The sequence below is a fragment of the Ascidiella aspersa genome, chromosome 1, assembly GCF_963924565.1.
Source record: "Ascidiella aspersa chromosome 1, kaAscAspe10.2, whole genome shotgun sequence".
NCBI classification, from domain to species: Eukaryota; Metazoa; Chordata; class Ascidiacea; order Phlebobranchia; family Ascidiidae; genus Ascidiella; species Ascidiella aspersa.
Genome location: NC_139447.1, coordinates 14,212,931 through 14,231,692, shown reverse-complemented (window position 1 = coordinate 14,231,692; position 18,762 = coordinate 14,212,931). Strand labels below are relative to the sequence as shown.

The following is an 18,762-nucleotide window of genomic DNA, read 5'->3' as shown; positions in this document are numbered from 1 at the left end:
ACCCTGTTTGCCAGTCATATCCTAGTTGCTAAATAGGGAAAGTACCACACTAAAGTATACTGATGTTGCAGATTTTCGCTTTTATATGTCTAATAAGTAACACAACAACATTGGGATAATGGTGTGAAAGTATTTTTGCATTAATCTGCAGAATGGTATCAGTTAAAGAAGATGTTAGTGTAAGTTGTTTGTTGCATTACTAGTTTGCCTATTTACCAATATAGAGATTATAAAACAAACGTAAAATGTTGTACAACAAGCAACGGTACTTACCCATTTTTTTGTGATATAGCGATTGTTATGTGAAGGCTGGTTAAAGAGGAATGTACATGACCCGAGTTCTCTTCAAAGGCCTAATCAGCTAAAGTGGAAAAATAGGTAAGTTATGTAAAACAGCGGGCTACAATATTATAAAAGTATAGCAAGTGTTAGCTAATTGGGCGCTCTTTCACTATTGTACGTGAAAAGTTATACAAAAAAAGATAAATAATTATACCGCATACCACAACACATATTGTTTGGGTGAGGGTGGGTCAAGTAATATTATGTTCATTATTAACAATAACTTGACCCACTCTCAACCAAACGCTAACCCGCACCCTAACCCAAACAATATGTGTTGTGGTATGCGGCATTTGAAGAAATTTTTTTTTTTATTAATTGTTACGTACAATAGTGAAAGAGCGCCGCTAATGTTGTTAATGAATATGTTATCGTTAACTTTTGTCATAAAAAGACGTATGTTGCGAACTAAAATAAGAAAGTTTTTGTATATTTTATTTTACACTACACATACAACTGTGGCTTCCATAAATGGAATTTCCAGATTCATGTAGCTTTATTGTTCTTCCTACAACGTTACATGATTTTTTGCTTATTTGAAAGGACACCTAATTTGTGTTAGTTCATATTTAAAAACAATTATAGGTTTGCAACTTTAATGCTTTTTGATGATGAAATTCTTCTCCGATTTTACCCAAAAAACAAAAAGAACTGCAAAGAAAACATTGAAGGTAAGTGGACTAGGTCAGTGCTTACGGACCGGTAAAATTTCAAAACAAATTTTGCGGACCGATGGACCTTCAAAAAGCAAAATCAACCCAAAATGTAAAAAAAGTATGCAACTTAGAAGCAGGGAATGTAAACTTGAATTTAATAAGCAATTTGCTGCTGTCTTTTTGATATCATATGTGGTTCTATTGAATCAATCTTAAAGTTTAAGACTTAACGAGTTGTAGCCTACTTTTAAACAGTTGGGCACAACACTTGCAGCATTGTGTCGTACGGCAAAGTCAAAGTAGACCATTAACTCTACGTTACGTCACAATGCTGCAAATTACGGAACTGGCGAAGTTCTAAATTTGATAGACAAGCCTTCAACATCTTGATTTTTGTAATTGAGATATAAAATTGTAATATATTTGGCGGACCGGCAGGAAAGTTGACTGGCGGTTGAGAACCACTGGACTAGGTAATGTACAAAAAAGTAATCAATTTATAAAACATAAACTAGGTTTCTTATTTTAAAGTAAAAGTAAAATATCTGTATTTTTGTATTAATCTTTGAATTGAAATTTGTTTTTTAATTGTGGTTAACTTAAAGATTTGCATTCCAAGGTTGTGTTCATTTTTGTTTATTGTTGTATAATGATTAATTTAGTAAAAAAATATTTTTTTCTAGTAGCCAATATTTGTGTGTTGTGTAAAACAAACATATAGTAATATTATATATGTTTACTTATGTGGCAGTCGGTCTAAAGCAGCGATTCCCAAACTGGGGTCCGCGGACCAACTGGGGTCCGTACAACAGTTTCAGAGGGTCCGCAAGGAGAGTTAGTCTTTAATTTAAACATTAGTCATTAACAAATGTTTTTAAACATTAGAATTAGACTATGTTTGAAACATTTTTAGTCTGTAGCTATGCTTTATTATTCAATAATATAGCGTGTTTGTTGATGTCTCTTGTGACATCATAAAGCATCTATGAGGCTGAACTACCTGCTAAAACAAATCGTTTGCGACTCCACCAGTGTAGTACAAGAAACATGGGCCAATTGACCTTGAATTTTTATAGGGTCGCGAAATATCAAAATAATTGCAAAGGGTTCGCCAGGCAAAATTTTTATAAAAGTTTGGAAACCGCTGGTCTAAAGGTTTATCTGTTTTCATGTCGGTTACCAAGTTATTAAATCTACATATAATATTTGTTGGTTTTTAGAAAGACTTTCACTAAAACCATGGAAAACTTGCATTCATATGACTCACAGCTCAGAAAATTTTATTCTTACTCTCAAAATATTTCCAAATGGGTTAAATTCACATAGTAACCAAGTTATACAGTTTTGTATGAAGTCAGTAGAAGAAGCTGTCACCTGGATGAAGTGTATTCAGGTAAATTGCTTTCAGCTGCTTTAGTAAATAGATTAGCTACATTCATAACCAATTTTATAAATATATGACAACATAGATTTATATTTTGTAATTTTCTTACAATTTATTTTTGTATTTTAAGAACTTAACAAAACTTCAAGCTGGCGATGAAGTATACAAGTTCACTATAAAAACACGTTTGACTGATGCATTTTCAGCAATCGGTTGTTCAGAAAAATTTTGCATTCTATACTTTTCCGTGCAAAATGTCACATTGGCGTTGAAGGTAGGTTACTTAAAATATAAAAGAAGGCATCCTACAATATATTTACTATAACACACTTTTGTGTTTTGAATAAATAAGATAACTTCTTACAGAAATTTTACTATTAGTACAAATCACAGCAATCAAAACATTATACATAGTCAAAACTTTTCCATTAAAATTAAATTAATTTGTTTTTCTTGTTTAAAAATTGCTGGATTTTATTCAGCTATAAAACATAAAGACCAAAGACATGTAACGACAGTGGAAGGTAGCAGTAATGTTGTGGTTAACACATACGTAAAGTTGAGGCACTTCTCAGTGTGTGACACCTGTATATGGTTTACTAGGAGACTAGGAACAAAAAGAAACAATAAAGTTCTGTTATAAGTTAATTTAGTCAAGACGAAAATGTTATGTTTAAATTAGGCACTAATAAAAAGCACTGTTAAATATATTGTTTTGCGTAAAATAGTAATTTCTGAGGACTTAACATACAAATTTGTCCTTATCGTAGGCACATATATTGGTTGTGCGTTACTAAATAGTTTAGCGCTTCGGGCGAAATAAGTTGCGTCTGGCGGCGACGTTCGTTATGTCGTCTTTATTTTACTTGAACTGATTACCATGAAAATATGTGGCCACCGCCTTGCCTTAGGAAGCTCTTTCAGTACAAATAACAGTTTATTGAAAACGCATTTCACTATCACGTTTTTGTCTACTACACAAAGTTATTCCTAATATAGACAACGACGCCTACATTCTTGAGTTGCCACTAATACTTTAATTACAACTTAACATTATTTTTGTATTTTTTACCAATACGCTGAATAATTGTAAAACTGCAAAACGATTCTGCTTTAGGAATCGTTACAAATAGGACCCCATTCTTACAACGGCAGTAGTAAAAATTAATGTTGTAAAAACCAGAAAAGCGAAGGAATTTAAGCGGCGAAGCTAAAGAACAACCCTTCAAAATTCGGCTCAAGGTAGCAAACCTGTTTGATGAAACAGCAAAACATTGTTGCAGGGTTATAATGTAAACTAATAATTTTGCGTAGAGTGATTTAACGGTCATGGCAGTTTGGCCTGTTACTTCTATACGATGCTATTCCTCTCAAAACCAAACTCACTTTTCAATAACCGCTGGGAGGAGCTCTCCGTTAGGAGAAGCCTCGTATGACTTTCAAATTCTTGACAACGAAGCATCCAAACTCTTCCAAATATTAGATTACCATACCGGAGTGACAACAACGAAGCCGAAGGTAAAAAACAAATTAACGTTACTAACTTTGAGTAAGTGCTATGTTACAGCCGTTCATTTATTTATTTCTAAAACTTACTTTGCACCTGTAATATTTTTATTTGTTTTAAATCGTTAATTTAAATAGGAGTTGCAAATTAATATTTTTATCATTATTTTTTTATTAGTTTATTGATTTACCAATCGTGGACAAGAGGAAACAAATTCAACAAGGTCAAATACGTTGTGCTCATCAAAATACTAGGTAAGTTGGTTGAAAGTATTTTGCTTAAAACTTCTTACTGCAATATTTTGTGAAAAAAGCAGTAGTGTTTAATACTTTTTACCCCGACAATTTTGACCAAAAGTACGGTCGTTCGACCCGATGCCAAAAGGCCAAAAGCCGTCATTATTGTGACAACACAAATAAAATCGATGAAGGGAAAATGTAAAGTTTTTGCCAAAATTTAGCCGTTGCTTTATTCCAAGTTTAGTCGCAATTTTACTTCTGAAAAATGTACTTTTTAAGGTAGGAAACGTTCGTAGGATCGCAAACTACGGCTGAATTAAACAAATAAATTTGATATCAGAACTATAAGACGTGTACACCGGTACTACAACTTGGTATTGGGTACCGCCTCTGATCCGATATGATCGGACACTTCTAGTTAAAAGTACCGTTTCACTAACAACCAAATATTGTCAGGAAAGTATTTGTCAAATTCAAAGATTAGAAACACAAACGAAAAATGCGCTGTATGATTTCTGAACTTGTAGCAAGTACACCTGTCAGATTTGTATCAATCTTTTAAACGCAGGAAAGGTGTGTGCCCTGATCGTTCGAACCGGCAACGACAGTATCAGAACCCACCTTCAAAACCCCCGAGAAAGCCACCCCTTCCTGCACAGAGACAAGTCTGCAGTCCAAGTGTTTCTAAATTGTCGTCTGGCAACAGCGCTTTAGTAGGTGATAACCAAAATGAATCCTTTCTTTCTTATTCTAACATAGACGATCCAAATACGGACAACAGCGACCTTGATGTATTGTTGCATTCACTGCAATACAGTTTGGGCCTGGATGAAAAACAGTCCAAAAATTCCACCGTAAAAGGTTTAGAAAACGGCGTTCTCAACGATTGCTCTGACTTAATCAAAGAGCTTGTTGACAAAGTTTGTAAAAATGTTGATCAAAATTCCATCAAACACGTCGACTTATCGTACAGTACCGTGAACTACAGCATAAAATCTTTAAAACGCAGACCTACTGATTCCTTATAGGTCAGAACGTCCGACGAAAAATGTTTTAATACATGCTGCATAGAGTAAATACAATTTACATGCAAAGTAAAATAATTTATTATGGTACTAAAAATAGGCCTATATACAGGTAGTCGATAATACAAGTATCGTATACCAGGGCAATCAGGTACATTTTTAAGCGTTTACGAGATTCGTCGGCTGCTCCATGTTTTGCGTACCTTTTTATTTTTTTGCAGTTTGTCAGCTTGTGTACCACCGCTGTAGTCATTTAATTCAACGACTTCAGTAAAGTGCACGAAGCCAATTTGGCAAATAACTTAAGTGTTTTATTCGAATAAAATTGAGGTATTCATTAGAGCTATATTTTTGAAGTAAAGCTGCAGGAAATTGGATTCAAAAACCCTTGTCCGATATATAGTAATTCATTACTGAACTGGTTATATTTTTGGCAAAAGTAGGACTTTTAAAACCGATAGTTTTTATGAAATCGAAGCGTTCGAGGGTTGTCTGTCTTTAACTGTTTCGTGGATTGGTGTCGCTTTGATTTAATGCACTTATTTTCTATCGTGTTTACCGTTTTTGCAATGCAACCCGACAAGTACTGAACTACACCAATAAACTTGTTCATCAAAAAACGCGAAGAATGATATATAGGAAACTTTATTGAAACAGTTATATAATACGTCAAATGTAAATGTAATGAGAGCAAGGTGATTGTGAAACTTAAGTTGGTTTAGAAAGAACAGCAGACATTACACGATTAGAACACCGCAATTCTTATGTTGTGTTTCGCGCTTGCATTTTAATACAGTTCAATTGCCATCAATGTACTTATAACAAGTATAGTTCTGGATTACGTTAATTACGGATTACAAAAACCTAAAAACTTCTAACACTTTTGAAATAGCATTTTATCTGTTTTATAAACTGGCAGGTCAGTAATAAAAAAGTAATAACAAAAAACAATTTTGTAAGGACCCTCTTTTGCGTTTTCAAAAACCCTAAGTAAGTATATGCAAATGCTATGACAAATCTAATAGTGAAAAATGAAATATCATTCAAACATGAATCCCAACTCGAATACGCGTTATGAAATAAATCACAATATACATATATTTTAACCAAAAAATGTTTGATTCTGTGATGAAATGTGCAATAAAGTTTGGTATGTTTGGTAAAATGTTACCTATAATAAACGGCAGTGTTTAAAGTTACAAATCAACACTTTAAACTGAGATTTATTTCGATGTTTACCATGGCAGTTCAAGCTGATGCAGGTCACTTTATTAATGTTGTTTTTTATTATTACCTAAAAAAACAATTCAGATAAATTTAAACAGCCATTCAGAATAGCAATAGTCAAGCTGGTGAAATGTTGAGAAAAAAGCCCCTGGTAAACGAGTACACAGTTAGGCCTTGCGACGGGAGAAAAGAGGTATGAATATAAAAACATGGATGAAGCACAACAAAACGGATATATTACTCTATACAGCACAAATTATCTACATTAACACATCTGGAACTGACAGAAGCGATGTTCAAACCACCTTGACTAATATTTATATTACGGACATAGTTTTGCTACAATAAACAACAAGAAACGAATAAAACCGATACAAGGAACAAAATACAACTAACACTTTTAAGTAATGAGAAAGAGATAATACATACATATGTACGCTTGTGTAATAAACAAATCAACCCGTTTCAGTGTCAACAAAGAAGTATAAAAATCAGGCCAAATAACAGCTTATAGTAAAGCAAGTTTGTTCAAAAAATATTCAACACAATCTACAATAGGCCTGGTTTCGTGAAACACAAAATTATCCAAACAGGAAATCACAAGTATTATTTAATTTTGTATTTACATTATATAGCAACAGTCGCGAGCTTTGACTTTTCTCACAATTCTGTGTTCCACTTTCAGCTGGCAACTTCCGATGGTGGTTCCGTCCGAAAGGGTGGAGTACCTCCGGCTTTTAATATTGTTCAATCGCGTCAGTATTTGCTGGTACTTTGGGTCGGACGAGTCTTCACCGTCTGCATCTTTCGACATTGGCCGAAAGTTATTCAGCGGTTCCTGTGTTGGTGACTGGGCTTTGTCCTCTTTCCCCGGCAACATGATTTCAAAATCAAAACTATCTTCACGGATGGAGTGTTTCTTCGAAAGGAACTCTGGTAGGGGCGTTAGACAGGGCGAGGGCGGCAGCTCGTTCACGGGATCAACCACGTACTTGCTTCCGCTGCAAGTTGACGACGCTAGACTCAGGTTGCTTTTTTTGACAGTCAGCGATTCTTGGGCGACGCTTTCGCAGAGTTCGTCGTTGGACCCGTGCAGAAAGTTATTCGTGAAGCCACCACAGTCTACATTTCGCTGGGAGTTCTTGGACCTGCGCTTTTTCCGGTGGTGTCTGGGCAACGAACACGACCTGTTGTGCCTTGAACCTGCGAGAGCGCCGTCGGATTCCGCTGCGCCATCCACTTTCGGTGGACTTACACAGGTGAGGCTGCTCGAGTTTCGAAGCATGTCCGCATTGATGCCAGTGAACGAGGAGGAAGAAGACGACCTCGAAACCTGGGAGGACAAGTTGTTTTTCTGGCATTTGACGAGAATGTTATTCTTGTGGTATCTCAACACGAGCCCGGTGTCGGACCGAGTCGAGCTGCTGTTCTTAAGGCCCCGAAACCAGCTGGTGGTCTTTTTGCTTGTGTGCAGTCGGTTGCTGGAGCACAGGCTGCTGCAGCTGCTCCTGGCGCTGCTACTGCTTCGGCTCGACACGATCACCGAGTAGGAGGACGAGGATGTGTGCGATTCGGCACTCCTGCTGCGCACGCCAAACACGTTTACGATCTTCTTGCCGGTCACCTCCCTCTGCAGCGGCTTTCGCTGCGTGAGCGGCAACGACGTGGCATTGTTGAGCTTCGGCTCTTCGTCATGTCGATGCGTTCCTTGTGCTTCTTCGGAAAGATTGTCGCCGTTTCCCTCCTCGGAGCGGGTGGAAGCAGTTGCGGTCGCCTGATCCTCGGTGAAGGTGGCCTGGGGGGTCGCATCGGTCCCGGCCTGGGGTCTCCCGCTCGGACCCCCGGTTGCATCGTCATCGTCATCGTCGTAGGAGCGCCTGTGGAACATGATGTGACTGGCCATGTGGCTTAGGTTGGTGCTGCTTGTTCGCCGACTCTCTGTATCATCCTCGCTCGCTTCGGAGCTGCTCGATTTGTGCGATTTCCTTCGGCGAGGGGTCCGGCCTTGATTTAAAAGAATCAATTTTTAGCATTTCATGTGCGGTAGTAAACATGTTTATTGCGCAGTGGGAGCCACCAAATTGTTGGTGAAATTTAAGCGAAGAACGACGGATGTCGTGTGTTGGAAAAAACGTTGACACTCCTAAATCGGTTGCAACCACACACGCATAGGAGTCATCTCGAAATGCCATTTTACATTCGGACTCAGTTTTTGCCAAGGGTTAATACTTTTAAATATTAAAGCATTTCATAGTTGTATAAACACGAAATTTTTACGCGTCGACGAAGACAAAAACGACCCTCTTAAGGAAAGATAAACAGTCAAGAAACTCGCCAAAGCAGTAGAAAGGTTAACCAGATACATCTGTTTTTTTAATATTTTTCACATTTCTAATAAGAATTTACGCATTATCATAGATTCATGAATATAGTATTTGTTCACATGCGCTTTAATGGTGAATCAACCTGACGTGTATCCGGTGTAATCTAACGACGTAATAAACAGCTTATAGCGGCTTGCAAGGTTGTGACTACAATCACGTATGCAGCAACAAAACCGATCCTTTTACAAAGTTATTTTAAACTTTAGGATGATAAAATCCATGAAATATATAAATAAGCATAATGGAAAAAGTTGATAGTCGTGTGCTACGAGAGCGTTATTTAGTAGCCAAACTACAATTGGTAAATATGCACGATTAAGGGTTGGTGTCATTTAACGGCACTATTGAATCGCAATCCCATTGTTTAAGTAATTCCCTTTTACGTAATTTAACCATTGGTCCATGGAACCTTATTTTTTAGCGGATAGAGGTTTTATTTATTTTCTTGTAATCGTGAAGTAAGTACTATAGTTATTCGCATTATTTCTCTAAACGTAAAAAATAAGACATTTAAAAAAAAAGTCGAAGAGTGACGACGCATGGGCGATACAAAGCCGAACAATAAAAGTGACTTGCCGTGCAAAAATCTCTAAAAAACTAAAAAAAAAAAACGGAAAAACGACCGACTTTAAAACAGCGGTCACCAAACTACGACCAGTGGGTCAAACCTGGCCCCGCTTGTTTAAACATTTTGGCCGGCAGGCTATTTCCTAAAACAGGGTTTTTAATAGTTTATTACCAGGAATTTTGTCAGAGGCAAAACATGTTAGTTTTGATTAATTTTTAAACTAAACAACAATTTCATAAAACTTATTTTATATATATTTTGGTAAATATTGTTTTCTTCGTTTATTAATTTTCAAGTCAAAACTCCCCCACAAAAGTTTGAAGCCGCCGTTAAACGATCAACAAACCTGGCCTGCTCGCGAAGTGTGCTTGGTCCTTTGGGAAACCCTGTGTGGTGTGAGGCTTGTGGGTTGCATTGCCGACATGACTGGAAGGAGAAGAGGTAGAAATGGAGTGGCGGGTGACGTGGTGCAGGTGTTTAGGGGGGCCGTCGCCCATCTCCGCCCCACCGTTGTCGTTTTCCAGTTCGGCCTCCTCACAGATCTCATTAAGCACCGGGGCGCTCTTGCGTTTTTTGAAGCGCTTCAGCTGAAGGGTGCGCTGTAGTCTAAGTAAACAGAAAATCGCACGTGAATTAGGAGATTCCAGGCTGTTGATACAACAACAACAACAAAAGCAGTTGATTACTTTCACTGTCGTTATTCGTTTCGGGACAAGTCAGTTTTTAGCTAGTGTTTACCGACTCCTATACAATGGTTTTAAAATGCTGCGAATTGTTAAGACTGTTAACTAAAATCACTTTTACTGCAACGTTAGCATCAACCAGTAAAAACACTTGGTATGTCTATATTACTTTAAAAAATATTAACAAATAATGTCATCTTTGAAAAGAACGTATGTCCTACAAATAGGATCCTTTATAAAAAAATAACTTCAATTTAAATTAAAAAATATAGGCAATGGGAAGGAATGTCCAACTACTTACCCGCAGGTCACTAAGTAACTAATTATAAAAACTTTATTCTAAAAACAACAAGGTATAGTTAATATTTTCGGAAAGAATAAATGTTTTAGCAAATATTTCAATAAAGCACTACTGTTTAAATTATGTGAAAATAAATCCTAACAGCGTAAAAATTCGTTGACATCATGAAAAGATTCGTTGTACCTTTAGTAAATTAATTTGTTCTTAATAATCTAGCAGACGGAATTTTATTAATAAACTTATGGATTACGTATAACAGAACTTAAGAAAATACTATTTGTTGACAAGATGCAGCAATAAGTTTTGCGTTTGGTTAAATGTGTAGCCGACCTGCCTTTTAAAGAAATGGCATCTGAGCTAAGGGGTCTCAATGACTAATTATTATTATCGTTGAACCTGCAATCGTTATATGTAATCGATTAACATTGTATAGATCAGGGGTCGGCAAACTACGGCGTGTCGACCCGCACATCTTTTACAAACTGGACCCATTATTATTTACTTTTTTTCCCCGAACGAACTCATTGTGTCTTTTAAATATGAACAAAACATGAAGAGCTTAACGACCCTATTCAAATTACACTAAAACTAGATTTTAAAACCAATTCATTTATCGCCTTATCCTAAAGTATTTCTAATACACCTTTTCATTGTGATCATGGATGGCGCCGTATTGACTTAAAATTTAAGCCAAACAAACGCAATTTTTTTGCGTTTGCGTGAACGCCTTCTGCCTTCTTTTTAAATATAATTAGAGTGTAGACCCATATTCAAATGCAAATATTCATATAGATCATCCCCTAATTAATAGTTGTTTTAATAAAATGCTTAAAAACTGCTTGGTTTAACAACAAAATTGTGAGTTTAAATTTAATACAGCCCGCCGAGAATTTGTGCTTAAATCCGGCCCGCGAATAACAAAAGGTTTATAACGCCTGCTATAGATCATGGTATAGATAAACCCCCAGTATCACAACAGAAATACAAATGTGCAGCTGTGTTTTAACCTTGAGTGTCACTTACTGGTTTGCAAGGTGCTTGGGATTGACCATGTTGGTAATATCATCAGCGGTGTCACATTCGTCGTCAGTGGTTGTCTGCGATCTGCTTCTTTCTTCTTCTTCTATAAGGGTGTTGATGCCGCCGTGTGCCACGCTAAAACCGTGTCGCGGGGTAATCGTTAGGTGCTCACGAATGTACGAAGGATTTGAGCGTCGCTCGATTGAGGTAGAAAGGGAAGAATTTGAATCTTCCGAGCTAGAACTTCTTGTCCGCCTTCGGGCTGGATCAAGTGACAAAGGAGCAACAGTCGATGTGGATGGCAAGAGAGTGGCTTGATTACATGGCGGTGACGCAGACAGTAACGACGAGCCGGTTGACAGGTTCTGTGCATCAGGGTACATGGGACGCAGTCTATTGCCTATTTGAGTCGGTTCGCTGGATACACGTTTTAAAGTCATTTCACTGCCATCGTCGGAGTCATTGTCACTGCTTACATCCTCAGGGTTGGACTGTTGTACCAATTCCCGCTCAGCTAGAAGAATGTAGGTTGAGGTAATGTGGTCATAACGGTCTTCGCTCAGCGCCTGCAGGATTTCCTTTTCATCTGCTATTTGCGCTGTAATTTAAAAGATTCTAGTTGTTAAACATATACAGCTATAGTTATATTTACAGAGATCAGTGCTATTTGGCAAAACAGGCACAGAATTGTGCACTTGTTTTTCAATTTGGCAACTTTATGTTCGTTAACCTGTACATACAACTTTATTATCTAATCTAACAAAACAATTATAACCTAATCTTTTAAAACAATAATGTGTCGCTTTATACATAATGCGTTTAATTTTACATAAAAATTTTTTTGTGAATAAACAAATTTACCAGACAGATATATATGCCATATAATTCTAAACCGAACAAGCCTAACTCAATCCGCAGATTGGCAGCTAGCATGTGACAGGACCCCAGTTGTGTTGAAAGTGGGCTATTAGTCACTTCATTCAATAAACATTGTATTGTAAAATAAAAATTAAAAACATAAGAAACCTAATAGCATAATATGATACCTTTAATCATGGTGTCCAAAATTGATCTGTGTATATCTGGTGGAATGTTGTTTCGCGTAAAAATAGGTATTGAATTTCTTCTTGCCTTTTTATAAGACTTTGCTCCTGCTAGCCAGGAATGATTGCCAATGTCATCCAATGTAATTCTATGGGAAGGTTCACTGTAAAAAAATATATATATATATATCTTACTACTAAACTACAAATGAAGCAAATATTAACGTTAAAAACTTGATAAACTTCTCAAAACAGACATTGTTTTACGGCAAGTCACTCTACCTAAATTAAAATTTATCAGACTGGCCCAAGCGTACCATCCACCAAGCACTTACTAATCACTAGTGTTCGCCTTTACCCATCAATTTTGTTGGTTTTGGGCTGATATATTCCTGTCATGCTGAAACAGTACTATTTATTTAGGATGCCCAACTTGTATTATGTAAGGAATTTTAGAAATCTATCTATCTTAGTGAATAAATAACAGTTAAGATTTAAGAATGATTAACGTATTTTAGAACCAGATAAGTAATAGTTTTAAATGTTACATTATACAGAGTAAACAATGTTTTTAGACAACTGAATAAGAAAAGAAAGCACCACAAACATATTTTTATAATTATTTGCTGTGTATAGTGTTTAAAACTTTTTAGAACATTTTTTTTTTTTGTTACAACTTATTTTGGCATGGCTAAAGTTGATTCAACAATAACGTGTTTAAGTGGTTTTATATTTTAATAACAGGTATTATGCTGGTTTAACTACATTACAACCAACTTTAACTGTAACTATGATTTATAGTATCAGAATTAAAATATGATTTTCCCCAAAAGTATATAAATGTGAAACCAATCTAATGTTACTATGGTGATAACATAAAAATAATGAAGGCCATTATCAAAAATGCATAAAATGCTGGTACTGTGACACTGCTCACAAATGCTGCACAGTTGGATATTGATTTTCCTAATCCAATTCAAACAGACTAAATGCAAGTGGTTTTGACCACCCTCTGGACTTATCTTAGAAAGCAATCATAAAGTGACAATGGAATTATACTAAGTACAGATGAATAAGGAACTTAGCTTTATATTGCAGCTTATACTAAATTTACACCCACCGAATAATCATGCGTTTGATCAGGTCCTGACACTCATCACTGACATGGTCCAGCACAGTGTAGCGGCAATCCATAATATTAATGAGAGTTTCGCTGTCATTTGCCTCATTAAAAGGGGCAACACCACATACCAGCATGTACAAAATAACTCCTACAAAATTAACAATTTTGAGATTTATTTTGCTTAGCAATTTTATGGCTTTGTATTAAAATTAAATATTTAACATTAAGTAAAACATTTAACATTAAGTAAAACTTCAACATGCTCTAATGACAACATAAAACAGCAAAGTTTACACCACATGTCTGCACTTACTACTAGCATTTCTATGGTCTTTGCAAAGCTAATGCAAGCAATATAAGCTTCATAAGCTTGCAAGGGATGTGTGGCATATTCACATAAAGGAAATCCTACAGTTATCACACAGCACACACACAACATAAATTTATAAACCAATAGTCAATAAAAGTTCTCCAAAAATTCAACAACTGAATTTACAACAACCTAAATACATTGTACCAACAGGGTGGAAATTATAAAATGCAGATATATAATACATCAAACTTATATATTTCACCAATTTATTAGAAGTATTTTTAGGATTCCATATTGCATGCTTTCATATTTGCGTGTTTCACATTTTTTCGTATTTTTATTATGTATGCAATCAAAATTTTACAGCACCTTTTTTTAACTCTTTTTAATTATAAACAGTATTTCTGAACCACCAGCACAGATGAACAGTTCACAAATAATAAATATAAACTACCTTAAACGTTTTTTTACATATAAAGTTTTAACCTGTCATACCATTCATGACACACTTAACAGGACAACACTTTACTGTACTTACTACCTAACCTCCTGGATTGATTAGGGTTATATGGGACATCCAAAAAGTACTCACACAGGATAAACAGAAAGTTTAACAAATTATTACCCAAGCTCCACACATCAACAGCAGGGGCATCATATTCTTCTCCCAGCAGTATCTCAGGTGCAGAATATGCAAGAGAGCCACATGATGTCGATAACTTTTCCCCTGGTCTATAGCGATTGCTAAAACCAAAGTCAGTTAACTTAACAAGGCCTTGACTTTCAAAAAATACAACGTTTTCTGGTTTCAGATCTCTATGAACAACATGAAGTTTGTGGCAGTATGCAATCGCACTGACAATCTAAAAAAATATAAAAAATAAATATCAATTAAAATAAAAAATCTTATAATATTAAATGTAAACTAATAGAACTAACTATAAAAAATCCACATCTTTATTTAATTCTTGTGGTAGGATCAAGATTGTTATAATATTTTAAATAGCAATACATTATGCTCAACAAAAGTTTTTCATGAACTAAAAACAAACAACCCTTTTTTAATGAAACACAAGGATGGTTGTCATATATATTGTAAAATGCTAAGGTTTGCTGCACAAAAATAACAGTCATATTGTTGTTAGAAAAGGTCAGTGGCCCGCAAATTCTTTACATGGCATTGTGGTGCACTATCATAAATGGGTTTTGTCACATTGTTGATCATAACAATATAATCACTATCACATTTCAAGAATTTAAACGTTGGTATATTATAGTGCAGCATGTCCCTCAATTGCTAGACATTTAAAAAATGTTATTTAAACACAAACACATATCTGATCTAAATTGTGCAATAACTACAACAGCTTTTGGTTTAATTATTTTTTACTTTTTATGTCCAAGCCCTCTAGAACAATCCAGCTGGCATAAAACTTTATATTAAGGCTAAATGCCTTTAAAAGCACAACTAACTTGTCACATATATACTTGGCAATACAAACCTTCACAATGAAAGATATGTATAACATGAATGAACCAATTTATACCTGTGAAAAATATTCTTTGGCAAGATCCTCATGTAAACCTTTGTCATGTCTCATAATATAATCAAACATGTCACCTCCATCACCAAGTTCAAGGATAAGATATAACTTGCTTGAAGTTTCAATGACTTGATAGAGACGAACCTATGATTTAAAGTAGATGTTAAACAATTACTATTCTATTCAGATAATAATTATGTATAGCAAATAAAAATAATTTTAAATCCTTATAGTTTTAACTAAATTAGTTTTGGAAACCTATTAAGTAAACTTTTAAGTTTGATTACACTGTAAAATACATCACACCTGCCTATTCAAGTAAAAACTCTTACACTACTTTATTGACCCTGATACTGCACACAACCACACAAGACAACACTGTAAACCAACTTAGGTTGATGCGGAGATCTGGTCATTTTTTATCTAATAAGTTTCAACTGAGAGACTAAAAATGCTGTTGGACAAAGTAGCAATTTAGGTTAAATCGGAATTAGATTAGATTTAAAACTAAAATTAGAGCACACAAGCAATTCATAGACTATATTAGAATTTGTCGTATTTTGCTCTAATTCATTGAATTAGAAAATTAGAATGTAGTTTACAAGTCTGCAAAAAGTAATGAAAATGTTGGTCTCAAAATAAATGTAAATGCTGGCAAAAGTAGCATTTGAAATCCTTTGCTAACAGGCCTGAAATTAAGGTCTCAAAATCTACATCACTTGCAAACAGTAAATCGAAGAATGTGGGTTGCAATCAGGGCTGGGGAGCCACCGTAAAATAGCATTAGCTCCGGCTCCAGCTCCGGAGCCATCAGACAATTATTAAATGGCTCCGGCTCCAGCTCTGGAGTCGTAAAACTCAATCCTTTGGCTCCGGCTCCAGCCCCGGAGCCATCAAACACACACCCAATGACTCCGGCTCCAGCTCCGGTGCCACCAGTCACTTATTCAATGGCAAGTTTTAAAAATTGCTTTTGGCTAACTAACGTTGGAGATGGAACAAAATATAATTTCTTAGCTTTAGCACCACAAATTGTAAAATGGCTTTAGCTCCACAAAAATAATAAAAATGGCTCCGGCTCCGGCTCCAGCTCCACAAAAATAATAAAAATGGCTCCGGCTCCGGCTCCAGCTCCACAAAAAAAAATAACAATGGCTCCGGCTCCGGCTCTGGCTCCAGAGAAAATGCTTAGCTCCAGGCTCCAGCTCCGGCTCCGGCTCCCCAGCCCTGGTTGCAATCATCATGATTATGACATGAACTATATTTCTTATCCTTATTTAAATGCAAACTGGTCGCTGTATAAGCACTTTGCTTGGCTGCGGCTTGTTTTAGGGAGTTTGTTCGCTCACTAACACTTTACCCGTGATGTGAGTACTTATGCTAGTTTAACATAAAAAACTACTACTTATGCGACGAATTTACTGCCTTATGGCAGTGGTTCCCAACACGATTTTAATGCGACCCATTTTATAACAAAAATTCAGTTCGGTAAAATCTTGCGACCCAAGCAAATTTTTGTAGTATTTTAAAAGCCATACAAGATAGCGTTTGTAGGGGACGTCTAACAAACAGCATGTGCTTTAAAATCAGTAACTTTTTACGAAAATAATATGTTTATCAAATCACTAATCAGATAGCTGTGCTCGCTTGCTGTCAATAAGGTTTTGGGATATAGCCGCATGCTTAACTTCCAACTTCATTCTATGATCGTTTTGCAAGTTTTTGTAAGCTTAATAATTAATTAAAATATAGTTCACTCAGTAATAACAATAATAATAATATTAATAACCATGTAATAACAACAATTAGAAGGAAAACTGTTAAATGTTTTTGCACTACGAACATGCTACAAAATTTTCCGATGTCTAGACATGAACGCTTTATGACTTATATTTAAATTTCTAGTTTTGTGATCTTGTCATGTTTTAAACTTTTTTTATTGTTATTTTTTCGCCCAAGATATGTTATTCCTAAAAAACAAGCGACCCAAAAAAATATTCAGGCAACCCAACTTTGGGTCGCGACCCATGCGTTGAACCACTGCCTTATGGAACATCTACCGACTGTTTTGGAAAGCGCTATTTTTAATAAAAAAGTGAATCACAAATAGGCAATAAATCAAAAACACTTAAAATGTGTTCTTTAAGAACATTACTTAAAGAGTTTAAGTAAATTATTAGTTAAAAATATTGGCTTAAATTTACTGATACGGATATTACAGTAAGAGCGAAATATCGGCCGACATTATTGGTCACATGATATAACCATTGATATAAAAAAAATTAGGCTATATTAAATGCCGTCAGTTTAGGTATAACAGAAAACTAAATATTAACAAAAGCAAATTCAAATATAAAAAAAGCTTATCAAATACAAAGCACAAATAAATATTCATAAATTGAACATAATTTAAAGCTTACCACATTAGGATGTTGTACCAGCTTCATACATGTAACTTCATGATAAAGGTGATCAGCTGAAATTTTGTCCATCTTTGTTTTATCTATGACTTTTACAGCAACTTTTTCTCCAGAAAAAACATGATGAGCCAACTTGACTACAGCAAAATGCCCTCGACCCAATGTCTTTTTTAGCTCGTAAGACTCAGCAATTTTGCGATGTTCAGATTGCTGCCACATAGTTATTGCTATTGTCTAACAAATGTTAGTCATTTACCTAGGTCTGAAGGCTAGCCCTTTAATAAAAAGGTTTAAAGAATAATTTTAAAAACTAACCAACCCCCTGATTAACTTGAATTGTTCCAAACGGCCTTTGTTGTGCAATATGGTCACAACCATGGTGCACAGTAGGTATATTCGTTTTACAATTTGGCGCTGGTCTACAATCCTACCACAACGAAACACCATTTGGGTTAGGGTGCGGGTTAGCGTTTGGGTAAAGGTGGGTTAAGTATTACTATTAAATAAAGAATATAATAATACTTGACCCACCCACACCCAACCGCTAACCCGCATTCTAACACAAATTTTGTGCCTTGATTTTAAAACTGTGGTAGGATTCTAGACGAGCGCCGGAAATTTCATTAAGATATATACTAATCTACTATGTTTGAGCAGTTAGAGCATATTATCGATTTTAGTTCAACCAGAATCACGCGAAAGGCATAGTCATAACATATCTATACAAAAACATAAACAAGATGACTTACTACGAAACGCGGAACAACCAACAAGTTACAACTAATGGTGGTCAGAAACTGAGAAATCCTTTCACTCAATTCATAGAAGTGGAAAACGACATAATTTGTTTGACGTCACATTTTTATTAGTGAATTTATTATTAAAGCGCCACTGGGACAGTGCTCGTCAGTTTTGAAATGCGATTTCGGTTTTTGCCGAAATTAATATAGTATGCCTTAAACCCACCATTAAAAAATATTTAA

At 35.6% G+C, this 18,762-nt stretch overlaps 2 protein-coding genes across 2 annotated transcripts; one reads left to right on the top strand and one right to left on the bottom strand.

Moving 5' to 3' along the window:
- The first annotated feature begins 37 nt into the window (after positions 1–37).
- LOC146167925 (uncharacterized) lies at positions 38–5,742 on the top strand. Its single transcript, XM_083389035.1, has 8 exons — positions 38–179; positions 293–378; positions 928–1,013; positions 2,219–2,391; positions 2,513–2,656; positions 3,697–3,900; positions 4,067–4,143; positions 4,697–5,742. The coding sequence occupies exons 1-8, from the start codon at positions 153–155 to the stop codon at positions 5,154–5,156; spliced, it is 1,257 nt and encodes a 418-aa protein (XP_083245161.1). The 5' UTR covers positions 38–152; the 3' UTR covers positions 5,157–5,742.
- Positions 5,743–5,782: 40 nt separating this feature from the next.
- LOC146167924 (uncharacterized) lies at positions 5,783–18,049 on the bottom strand. Its single transcript, XM_083382409.1, has 8 exons — positions 17,780–18,049; positions 15,363–15,503; positions 14,441–14,678; positions 13,500–13,650; positions 12,383–12,543; positions 11,340–11,934; positions 9,679–9,938; positions 5,783–8,384 (listed from the first exon to the last, which is right to left on the bottom strand). The coding sequence occupies exons 1-8, from the start codon at positions 17,996–17,998 to the stop codon at positions 7,003–7,005; spliced, it is 3,147 nt and encodes a 1,048-aa protein (XP_083238535.1). The 5' UTR covers positions 17,999–18,049; the 3' UTR covers positions 5,783–7,002.
- Between the last annotated feature and the right edge of the window lie 713 nt (positions 18,050–18,762).

Excerpts from the sequence above, each read along its gene's own strand:
- LOC146167924 (XM_083382409.1), bottom strand. The coding sequence starts at position 17,998 with ATGTGGCAGCAATCTGAACATCGCAAAATTGCTGAGTCTTACGAGCTA. Across the intron at positions 12,544-13,499 it reads ATCAAACGCATGATTATTCG|TGAACCTTCCCATAGAATTA; the intron begins GTGGGTGTAAAT and ends ATTTTTTTACAG. Across the intron at positions 8,385-9,678 it reads ACACTTCGCGAGCAGGCCAG|GCCGGACCCCTCGCCGAAGG; the intron begins GTTTGTTGATCG and ends TTTTAAATCAAG.
- LOC146167925 (XM_083389035.1), top strand. The coding sequence starts at position 153 with ATGGTATCAGTTAAAGAAGATGTTAGT. Across the intron at positions 2,657-3,696 it reads ATGTCACATTGGCGTTGAAG|AGTGATTTAACGGTCATGGC; the intron begins GTAGGTTACTTA and ends AATTTTGCGTAG. Across the intron at positions 4,144-4,696 it reads TGTGCTCATCAAAATACTAG|GAAAGGTGTGTGCCCTGATC; the intron begins GTAAGTTGGTTG and ends TTTTAAACGCAG.